Genomic DNA, 12,188 nt, shown 5'->3' with positions numbered 1-12,188 from the left:
TGATCCTAGTCATGTTCTGCTTGACCAAATACTGACCTGCCTTTGCAACAGAAAGAAATGTAAACCTGTTTTCTGAAATTAAATCAAATTCTTGTAATCCAGTGAGATTCAATTCTAGTCCTAGTCATAACTTTAAAGTGAAATAAACTAAAATGGTATTTGTTTTGATGTGCTAAGGAGATGTGTATACTCGGAGCTTTTATTTTTCAGGGAGCAGGTATTTTTGTAAATATTCACAATTTAGCTCTTTTTAAAAATCTTTGCATTGCTGCTTGTGCCAGCACTTTCATATAATTTAATGGTCAATGCTAAAGGCTTCACTGTACTTGGCTGTATGCAGCATTTTCTATTGAAATTATGTATGCTGCCATGACCAGTAACCATTCCAAAGTGATTAGTGTGACAGTAAGTGAAGCATGAATATTGAGACTTGCCATATCTTGCATGCCAAGTTACTATATGGCCCAACTGCTGTGAGACAAAACATGCTATTATGTCTTGGATACAAAGCCATATTGTATGAAATTCCACCCTATCACCATATAGAAAAAGGTGTATTTAGGAATGGAAAAGTTTTTTCTTTTGATTTTTAAAAAAAACTTTTCTACAGTATATAGCACCTATATACAGGACTCAATCAGAAAATCCAATTCTCCCCCCTCCCCCCATATTAAGGAATACAATCTGAAATGTATATCAGATAAATTTAGCTAATTTCTAGAGGAACTTTAAAAGAGGATATTTGTAAAAAGTTACCAATATTATGTATTAAATTAGTTGCACCAACAAGTTCTCATGTAGTAGATGTGTTCATAGTATATGAACATGCAGTATATTTTTAATAACTTGGAGAATGACTTGCTTTAAACAAGTCTCAGGACTTCACATGCATATTTCCTTTTGCAATGTCCAGCTATTCTCCATAAATAATCTTTGCAAAAGACAAATTTCCTGGAGAAGAATTTCTGCACTTCCAACCTACATAAACAAAAATAGAACTTTTACATAGATTTAAAGGTATGTTCTAGCTCAATTAGAGGTAATGGGCTTGATGCGGGAATTAATGGGTGATCTTCAGTAGTATGTTTTATGTAGGCAGGCAGACTAGATGATCGTAATGATCTTTTCAGGCCTTAAAATCTATGAATGCCAGAGAGTATAGTAGTACTAATAACTTAGTTTCTGGAAACTTCAAAGCAACATAAAAACAGCTGATCCTCACAACACCCCTCTAAATACTATAAGGGGTAAGTAACCATTATAGTCAGAGTAGGTCAAACTATTCATTGCAAACTTTTTATTCAGTGAGTTTAGTCCTTTTTTTCTGTTCACCAATTTTCTGTCAACAGGTCCCAATTTTTACTAATTTATTTGCCTGTTCAGAATTGTTTGGCTAGTTGATAAGACTATATTAGAGCTACTGATGGTTTGCATAGTATTTGTACTGAGTATTGTGTTGATTATTTGATATTTGGAATTTTTCTTGACTGGTCATCTAAGTCAGCTAGTATTGTTTTTGTTCCCTGACCGGATGGTCTTGGCTTTATAAACTACTTCCACTCAAAATATATTTCATTTTGTTGGGAAACTTAATTTGTTTCTTAGTTAAACAAATCTTGGCTATGGGCCAGATACCCATTTCCCACCAACATTCATGCAGTCATAATTTTGCATGTTCAAATGTATTCAAGAAAGCAAACAAAAATAGAATGCTAACATATTTAAATCAAAATTTTGATTCAGAATTCACAAAAAATGCTTTTTTTCCACATTTTGCCTCGTTCTTATCATCCTCATTTTACAAATCTAGAAAATGAAGGTCAGAGAAGTTAAAGACTTTTTTTACATTTGAGTGATGTTTAAGGAATAGCTAGCATGGATTTGTCAAGAACAAATCATGCCAAACCAACCAAATTTCCTTCTATGACAGGGTAGCTGGCCTAGTGGATGGGGGGAAGCAGTAAATGTGATATATCTTGATTTTAGTAAGGCTTTTGACACAGTCCCACTTGACATTCTCATAAGCAAACAGCTACAAACTACTACAAGATGAAACTACTATAAGGTGGGTGTACAACTGGTTGAAAGACACATCCATGTATTCCATGTAAGTGTTTGCTTGGCCAGCACGCTGAAGTTGGAGAACTTTGTCTAGCAGTACCCGTAATATTCATCACCAAGTTATATATCTACCAGTGTTCATCACTAAGCCACATTCAACCCCACATGAGCAGCGTCTTCACACGTTGTATACCAGGCTGTCTGTTTACCTGAATAAGACTGTAAAAAGACTAACAGAAGTTAGTCTTAAAGGTGCCACAGGACCCTCTGTTGCTTTTTACAGATTCAGACTAACACGGCTACCCCTCTGATACCTGAATAAGACTAAATCTTTCCATTCTTCATCTCGTCTGTTTCATATGCGGACTGAGTTAAGGGGCAAGAGATCTCTTCGCAGATGATCTCCCAGTGAATAACTTCAGGGAACATGACAGCATATGAAGTAGCTCAGACTGCTCCTCCTCAAAGGGTACGAGTTCATTCCACAAGGGCCCTGGCAATGTTGATGGCATTTCTAATTGACATTCCTATATTGGATATTTGCAGGGCTGTCACTTGATCCTCTGTACATACATTTACAGACCACTATGCCATTACTACTGCATCCAGATCAGATGCAAACTTTGGGAAGGCAATCCTTCAGTCTTTGTTCAAATAGATTCTGAGCTAAGTTCCCTCTAAGGTGCATAGTCGTGCAGCTGCCTATTAAGCGCTGCACAGGCACTCAGGGCTGTGGTGGGGAGAGACATCTCTCCCCGCCAGCCCAGCCCCGGACCTCCTGCGGCCAGGGGAGAGGTGCCTATCCTGCAGTCCCAACCCAGCCCCAGACCTGCCACCCCTATGGGTACTGCTAGGCTAAGCTATCTGGTTTCAGTACACTGGGTGCGCACACACCTACATGAAAAACACATCTGCATCACATCTTGAAGAACAACCGTTACAATACAGATAAGTAACCATTTTTTATCAATGGTTCTCTGTCAAACTGGGAGGACATATCTAGTGGGATCCCACAGGGGTCAGTCCTGGGTCCAGTACTAGTCAATATTTTCATTAATGACCTATGAGGAAAAATTAATAAAATCTGGCATATTTAGTTCTGAGAAAGAAAGAATGAGAGGGGACCTGATAGTCTCAAATATGTTAAGGGCTGTTATAAAGAGGATGGTGATCAGTTGTTCTCCATGTCCACTGAAGGCAGGACAAGAAGCAATTGGCTTAATCTGGAGCAAGGGAGATTTAGGTTAGATATTAGGAAAAACTTTCTCACTACCAGGGTAGTTAAGATCTGGAATAGGCTTTGAACGGAGGTTGTGGAATCCCCACCATCCAGTTTTTAAGAATAAGTTGGACACAATACCTGTATACTTAGTTCTGTCACAGCACAAGGGGCTGGACTTGATAACTTCTCAAGGTCACTTTCAGCCCTATATTTCAATGATTCTATGATACAGGTAATGAAATACGTGGCCTGACGTTCAAAGGTGCTAGACACCCACAGCTCTCACTGAAAATCAGGACTCTCTTATTTTGGTTCCTAAATATGGAGGCATTTGAAAACTTTGCCCTAAATGACTTGCCTGAGTCCAGGTGGGTGAGGTAATATCTTCTGCTGGTGAGAGAGGCAAGCTTCCTTCTGCAGAGCTCTGTGTAAGCTCGAAAGATTGTCTCTCTCACTAGCAGAAGTTGGTCCAATAAAAGATATTAACTCACCCACCTTGTCTCTCTAATATCCTGGGACCAACATGGCTACAACAACATTGCCCGAGGCCACACAGTTCCTGACTTCCAGTGCCATATGCAGTCCACTAAGTCAGGCCTTGCTAGCTCCAAGTAATCACTGGTTCATGAGAAGTTTAGGTGTGCCCACATGAATGTGATTTTTCCCAGACTTTATCTGCCCCCTTGTAACGAGCGGTATGTGTACTGACATTTACCAGTGTCCTGGTTTGTAAAGCACTTTCTTGTAAATGTCATGAAAAGCCAAATAAAACAATTGTTTAAGAAACCTGGAATTAATCCTCTGGCAAAGCTTGGGCTATGGTGAATGACTGACAATGCCCATATTGCACCACAAACTGAAAAAGGAAAAGATGTAGCAAAATGACACTGAAAAGTACCTTTTGCATTTTACATATGTTTACCCTAGAATAGCAATAAAAAACCAAGTCCTGGAAATTTCTTCAAATAATAACTGGCTGGGATTATATGGCTTGAGTTTGTCAACTCTTTTCAGTCAATTGTTGATACCCAGGAATTCTCTGGACAAATATCCTATCTGTTCGCAAGAATGGAGCAGGTAGGCTCATTAGAGGAAAATCCCTATAATGCACACAGATGTCATAGATCCAAAACGCAGCGAATATCACATTTTTGGATCACTATCAATAGCAGCATATCTGGCATATGTCAGCCCATAATTTAAATGTATTAATTACTTGTATTTATTAGAGTCTGCTAAAGTCTTAAAGGGAAAGTGTAAAGTCACCCCAGAGAGGAATCATTGTGTTCCTCTTGTAATGAATGTGTCATTTTGGTTAGAGTAGCTTTAAGTGATGTTTGTGGCTCTCATAAACATAGTGAACACTGTACTGTAACTCCGAGTGTTGTAAGAGTGGGCAGAAGTCGAGTCTTTATGAAGTCTGTAACAGAGATGTTCTCTGTGGTGTATCCGATATTCACTGTAACCTGCATATGATGTTCGGCTCTCTGGTTACCTCTAAGTGTGACTGTTATAAACTGTTGAACCTCAAACCACTGTTACAAGAGCCTGAGAATAAAAAGAGGGGCTCTCTCTTATACGTCATCTTGCTTCTTGAGTGATATTCCAGAAAATCAGCTTGAGACAAACAAGGGGAAAGACTAACTGTCCTCATGTCAAAATTCTATTAAACTAAATTTGGATGAAACTCTGTAGGCTTTGGGGTTTTATGGGCAGATAATGGTATCTATTTCAAACTCTTCGAAAGTTTGGCCTGCTTATCTAATATCCTTATTTGTCAACCCATGAATTGCAAAGTGGAGGCATTTTAAATTATTGGTGTTCTGACTTTGTTGGCTGAAAACAGATCTTTAGTTAACAAAGTGTGCTGGGATTTATAAAATGAAATGATGATGAAGATATATTCAGTGTGTGCAGTATCCAACATTTTTTCTTTTGGAACACTTTTTTACCAAAGCCAGAGTTTGGAAAAGTTTACCAGTCTCCCAAAGAACTTCTGGACCAGGCAGACTAGAAGATAACAGCTAGGATTTCATGTTTTTAGATGGTATAAGCCATTTGTTTCTAGGTGCATTAGTTCTCAAGTTAGCAGCATGTTCAAGTGAAATAGGGATGGGACAAGCAAAATGGTAATCGTAGTTATGTGCTTTTTCTCCTGTGTTAAGTAAAGCTTTTACGATATATATGTTATGATATACATGTTCTGGTGATTCATAAGATATCGACCACAGAAATTTCACCCTTAGTCTAAGGAGTATGTTTTTGGCACTGGTCTAGCACGGAGTATAGAAAATCCTGGAACCAGTGTAATTTTCAGTCCCTGAATCTTCAGTGATGCGAGATTCTGCATTTTTAACTATACTGAATCCAGCTGATATTAGTAAAGAGAGTAACTAGCTTGTACGTAGATATGTTTGTTTTAATTCTCCTTGCTTGTGTTTCAGGCTAAGCTATGTGAATCATGCAGAGGATCTGGCCTCCAAACTACTTCAGTGTTTCCCAAAGAACAGATTGTCAGCACAGGCAGCCCTGAGCCACGAATATTTCAGTGATCTGCCCCCACGGCTATGGGAGCTAACTGATAGTGAGTATGACAAAACCTCTGAGCTGAATAAAAGCAAGGAAATCAGTATATAGATATATATATTTGAGCGAAATTCTGTAGTTCAAATTGCATAGTTTGCTTGACACAGGAAAAAATGGATTCTCCTTTGCTATCTCTACTCTGCAGTCTGCAGCTAGCTATCTTTGTATTTGATTATGTGTGCAGCCAAGAGAATTATCTGAATTGTCATAAAGCAGAAGGAAAAAAATACAATTTACATATTTAGTGCTTTTCACATCATAACATACAGTATTTTTTAACTAGCTGCAGCACACAGGATAAAAATCCAGCAATGTTTGATTCTCAGACACTGTATCTGTTATAACAATAATGCTTTAAAAAGACTTGGCATTCAGAAGACTGAGGAACACAAAGTAGACAATTGGTTAATTTGCTGAATTGAAATGTATGAGAAGAAAACTTCATTTTATTAGCTGAGAATGCTTTCAGTATTCACACACAGCTCTTTTGTTTCTCCTATTAAACAAAACGCATTCCAGTTGTCTTGGCAAAAATGTTCCATCCAGCACAAATGCTGTCAATTGCTTTTTAAATATTTGTTAAGTACTTATACCACAGATTTCCTTATCTTTTTCCAGAATAATAAATGTTACCACTATGAATTCTGGCAAACCCATGCTTACAATACATAAGGGTATTTTTGATCCGGAGACTGTTTTGTTACCATAAATAGGTTTCACATGGGAATCTTATTTGTGATTTTTATTTAAATCAATTCTTGCACTCTAACCATAGAAATTGTTTTCAGTTTTCAAACACAAGTACCTTAATAGGAGATCCAAAGCCAATATCCAGAGACTTAAATCATCATTTGGTCATGTAACAATGGCATTTATGTGCCTACGCAAGGTGATTTGAGCAATAAAATATGAGATTTGGACATTAATGTTTGAAAAACTGGGCTCAGGATGCAAATATTAGTCAATAGTAGATTTTTTTTGTTTACTTCACTTTTAGTAAGTCAACTTTCCCTCTTCCAAATTTTTAGCTGTTCTGTCTCTAACAGATAACTGCACTGGATCTCGTATTGAGGCAGCTCTGTAAACTGGTCAAGGTACCCTGCTCCCTAGGGGTACCTGCTTTTGGGACTAACCCCCATTTTGGAGAATCGGAGATAAAAATCCTTGTCACTAATTATAGGTTATATTCTCCAATTCACCTGCAGTGCTGTTAGATTTTCAGTTCCTCTGTTAACACTAGATCCAGGACTCTCACCCTCCTACCCAGACACCAGCCCTCTTTCCAATGCACCCATTCTTAAGCTAATGAGGCTGTAAGGAAGTCTGTCTTTGCTGAAAGTATGATGCAAAGAGATTCATTAGTTCATGGCTAATCAAACATCAAACATGCCAGTTTAATTATCCCTTTCCCACTAAATGGAAAACAAAAATCAATCTGCATTGGTGACATCTCAATCCTGTCTGACTGTACAATTTAGTCTAGCCAGGATTTTGATAGTCTATGAATTCTGAATTCTCTAGTAGTACTTTTCTGTTAATATGGACTTATTACCCACTTGCCACTTAGTTTATCAGTCAGTGGTTAAATCCAGTTCTATCAGTGAAGTAAATGCCTACACATTATCACTCTGCAGCAGGCTGCCAACAGAGACAGTCTTGTCCTAGTCATTAACAAGCACAATGTATGCAGAACACCAGAGGGGAATTAAAACCACAAAAAATACCTCAGGGTGGTATTTTTAATATGAGAATTTAATTTGTAATTTCACAGATTAAGAATTTTGGCTGCATTAATCCTTTTATCAGCTCACAGCAGGTTATTTGCAGAAGCATAACCATAAGGCGATATTCATTGGCAGAAACACGTCTTTGCATAACGTTAAACATCAGGAGCAGTGAAACCTTTTGAAGGGGGGAGAATAAAGATGAAAAATCATTATATTTTAAAGCAAGGTTCTGTTAAATGCCTCCAGTAAAATTTTTGAGTTACAGATATACTCTTTCTGTGTCTAGTAGATAATCATTATGAAGCATAAATCCAGATGCAAGAAAGGACAATCCGAGTATCAAATACTACAATCATTTCTATTTAGTACAACTTGGATATACTTGTAAACATATTTACAAAACAAAGAAGTCATATACTTTGGAGACTTTGGAAAATGTTTACTTTGTAGTGAAATGACTAGTTTTGGTGACCTCATTTGTCTGAGTTAATACTTTATCCAGATGTCTGGACAGATTTCCTATTTATACCTTATTTTAGTTTAAATTTTTGGATAAATGCAACAGTATTTAGCACACAATACAGTCAACAGCCTTGCAATCAAAACACCACAAGGCCATTTTCGGAGTCCATGTTACAGATGGTCCTCTTCATGGAACATACATTATACTGCAAAGTCCACATGCAAAATTGAAATCTTTAAACTAAAAAGTCTGTGGAGAATCACAATTGTGTGAGAGGGGAAAGGAATCCCTACCATTAGAAGGAATTTTGACGGAAACACTTTTCCATCAGAAATTGGAGTTTCATCTGAATCAAAACATTATGTGGAAAAGTGTAGATTTCAATGAACTTTTTATAGAATAAGTGTCAACAAATCGTATCAACATTTCAACTTTTATGATATAATTTTAACATAGAATTTATACTTTATTGTAATGTTTTGCTATAACTGAAACAAACCATTTTGACGTTTTTGAAATGAAATGATTCAACATTATTTCATTGAAATATTATGGTGTTTTGAAATGTGAACTTTTTGGAATTGACATTCCATGAGAAATGTTGAAATTTTTACTTTTTGTTGTGATTCAGAATGAAAAAAGTTTTGGATGGGATGGGAATTCCATTTTCCAACTAACTCTACCTAACCTACACTGCAATCTTCACTTTCAGTGTATTAAATTTCAAAAAAGACATAGGAATAGTGAATTTTATAATGCTGTTACAAAATTCATCCAAAAAGGGAACAATTCAGCTCACTAGAAGTGTAAAGAACAAATGAACTTGAACAATGATGCTTTGAGACCAAACTAATCATTCCACGCTGGGTTACTCTGGAAATACAGTACAATACCTGAGATATCACAGTCTTCCAAGAACCCCAGACTTGAGCTGTAATATAGAAACTAAATACTTGTACTAACTATGCCAGATTTCATTTTCCATAAAGTAATTTCCCTCACTCTTTCCTACTTAAATAAGCTCATAAGCATTTCCATGCATAAATATGTGCAAGTAATTTATAACACACCTTCTGATTTTAAAAAAGACCACAGAAACACCCAAAATAAATTTTAGTATGAGTACAATACAACAGAGATAATAATTACAAGACTATGTATTATAATAGTGAAATACAATCTCCATAAAATAAATACAGTAGCTGAATCTTTTAAATGTACAAAAATAATGTGGTGACCCTAACACCTATTAGCTGCACTAGTATCCATTGGACAAAAAAAAAGATGAAGGTTTTTAGTGACTATAAAGACTCACAATTTCATTTAATTTTATACAACCAATTGTAATATAACCTCTAAATGTGCACCTGTAATTTTGTTCTCTCAATCTCACAGGGGCACATAATAGATTTTTTTTATGCCTAATAGCCTAATACACAGGTGCTAATGCTTGCAAAAAAGAAAGAATCCAGTCTGAGGGATTCTAATTGGAACTAGGTTTCTTGATCATCATTGTGAACCCTTCACCATTTGTATTTTGACATTCATCATTAATATTATCATGGCCATTAATAATTAGTTCCATACACAAACTTTCCTGCCATCACCTTGCAATCTTGATACAGATTTTTCCAGTGGCTCAGCTACAGATCTGATAGAGTGGACCTGCATTATGTAGAGATATTTGGTTTGCTTTTAAATATTCACTGGATATTTTTAAACCACTTTAATGGTCTCTAACACTGTGGTTCTGTTCTGTTCTTTTGCAATGGAGGGAAGGCAAATGCAGAGGCTCAGTTCCACAGGCAGCAGAGTTTTGAAGCTGGAAGACATGAAGTCAAATTATTGAATGTCCTGTCTTATTTTTAGAAATTCTGGTACATTTCTAAAGGTTACACAGGAGAAACTTCAAAAGTAATAGGAAAAAATGAATCACAGATGGGAGCAGAGTGAGCAAAAACAACCCCCCCCCCAAATCTGAAAACACAACTCTTTACAAGATGTCTGACAACGTTGTATGCTCACATAACAACCTCCCCCATAAACAATCCTACTTCCTTCCCACTGAAGATTTTTAAAAATAATTTAGAAGTAGCACAAAGCTTATTCCTTATTTCAATGTCTGCCACAGCATTTAGCTGAATCTTTTTTAAGCAATACGTTTATCATAAAACAAAATAATTAAGATTCTGAATTGTCACTTTTTCCACAGTGTCTTCTATTTTTACGGTACCGAATGTAAGATTACAACTAGAGGTTGGAGAAAGCATGAGAGTCTTTGGGAAATACAATAGTTATGGCAAAGGTCTATCAAACAGCAAGCACTGAGGAGAATACTTAGACTCACTATGGAGAATGACGGTAAGAATGCTTATCAGAAAGAATTTCTTTGAATACAGCATTGGATTAAATTGTGCTTTAGAGGTGCAAAAAAAAAAAAAAAAGAACAACTTAAAAAAAAAAAAAGGAATTAAGTGCATGTGTGTAAATCTGAGCTTGGATTTTGCATGAGAGAGGCCTGGTCTACACTGGGGGGGAGGGATCAACCAAGGATACGCAACTTCAGCTACGAGAATAGCATAGCTGAAGTTGACGTATCTTAGTTCGACTTAGCTCGCGTCCTCATGGCACGGGGTCGATTGCTGCGGCTCCCCCGTCGACTTTGCTTCCACCTCTCACCGAGCTGGAGTTCAGCAGTCGACGGGAGAGCGATCGGGGATCGATTTATCGCGTCTACACTATATGCGATAAATCGATCCCCGATAGATCGATCGCTACCCGCCGATCCGGTAGTACCTAGTGTATCCGGTAGTATCTAGTGTACCCTAAGATAGTTGTTAGTCCCAGGCACAGTGAAGAGGTGGGCTGAAATATTGTGACTGACATGTTGGGAATGTTGCAGAAGCCAATAGGAAACTCCTTGCTGATATAGCCGACAGCGGTCATTACAAGCTGGTACCTAGAGGGAGTAACTGACTTCTGGTGAGGTATTGATGAAAGTAGGCATTTCACGTCGCTTTTGCTATTAGATATGGGTTGAGAGACTAGTGATGAGTTCAATAAGACTAAGAGTCCTATCCAGAGTTTACCACCATGGCAAATGGAGGGCCAATGCCCTTGATGGAGGGAATGATCTTGGCTGGCTCCTATAAATAAATCTCCTTTTCTACCATTATCCCTTTGGTCTTGCGTGGATTCAGTTTGAGCCCGCAGCTCTTCAATCATAAGATCTAAAACATATTTCAGTGTTGAAATGCTGCTTGTTATGGCATCAGACTTTCTAACAGCATTGTGGAGACCTGTATGTTTCTGGACTGTAGGGGATGTCTGCCATGTTGTCAGAGTAGGTTAAAATAGGTGGATGCCTGTTATATATTTTGTATGGACCTACTAATTACTTTTTGTCTGTTTGCATTATTACTACATTATAGGCTTAGCAGGGCTTTCCTCCCTTTGACACACACTCTTTTAGACCACCAACATCCCCTTTTCCACTCACACCTCCTAGGATGTCTTTTGTGCCTGTAATATCTAAATGCAGTTAGACATCTTTTTTTCATAGCGACATCTGGGATGTATCAGCAGGAGTGTTGTAAGCAAGACATGAGAAGTAATTCTTCCACTCTACTCCACACTGATAAGGCCTCAGCTGGAGTAGTATGTCCAGTTCTGGGTGCCACATTTCAGGAAAGATATGAACATATAGGAGAAAGTCAGGAGGAGAGAAACAAAAATTATTAAAGGTCTAGAAAACATCAACTGTGAGGAAAGATTGGAAAAACTGGGTTTGTTTAGTCTGGAGAAGAGAAGACTAAGAGACATATAACAGTTTCCAAGTACATAAAAGATTGTTACAAGGAGGAGGGTGAAAAATTGTTCCCCTTAACCTCTGAGGATAGGGCAAGAAGCAATGGGGATTAAACTGCAGCAAGGGGAGATTTAGGTGGACATTAGGAAAAACTTCCTAACTGACAGGGTGGCTAAGCACTGGAACAAATTGCCTAGGGAGATTGTGGAATCTCCATCTCGGGGGGTTTTTAAGAACAGGTTACACAAACACCTGTCAGGGATGGTCTAGTTATTACTTAGTCCTGTCTTGAGTGCAGGGGACTGGACTAGATGAACTATT

At 37.6% G+C, this 12,188-nt stretch overlaps 1 protein-coding gene across 1 annotated transcript in view; it reads left to right on the top strand.

Moving 5' to 3' along the window:
* Positions 1 to 10,387, top strand: part of CDK14 (cyclin dependent kinase 14) — a 411,838-nt gene extending 401,451 nt beyond the window's left edge. Inside the window, exons 13-14 of the mRNA XM_065399167.1 lie at positions 5,728 to 5,867; positions 10,272 to 10,387. Of these exons, the coding sequence (XP_065255239.1) occupies positions 5,728 to 5,867; positions 10,272 to 10,387 (256 nt within the window). The remainder of the gene's footprint in view (positions 1 to 5,727; positions 5,868 to 10,271) is intronic.
* The last annotated feature ends 1,801 nt before the right edge of the window (positions 10,388 to 12,188 follow it).

This window comes from Emys orbicularis, chromosome 2 (genome assembly GCF_028017835.1).
Source record: "Emys orbicularis isolate rEmyOrb1 chromosome 2, rEmyOrb1.hap1, whole genome shotgun sequence".
Lineage (NCBI taxonomy): Eukaryota > Metazoa > Chordata > Testudines > Emydidae > Emys > Emys orbicularis.
This window is presented reverse-complemented; position numbering and strand designations above follow the sequence as displayed.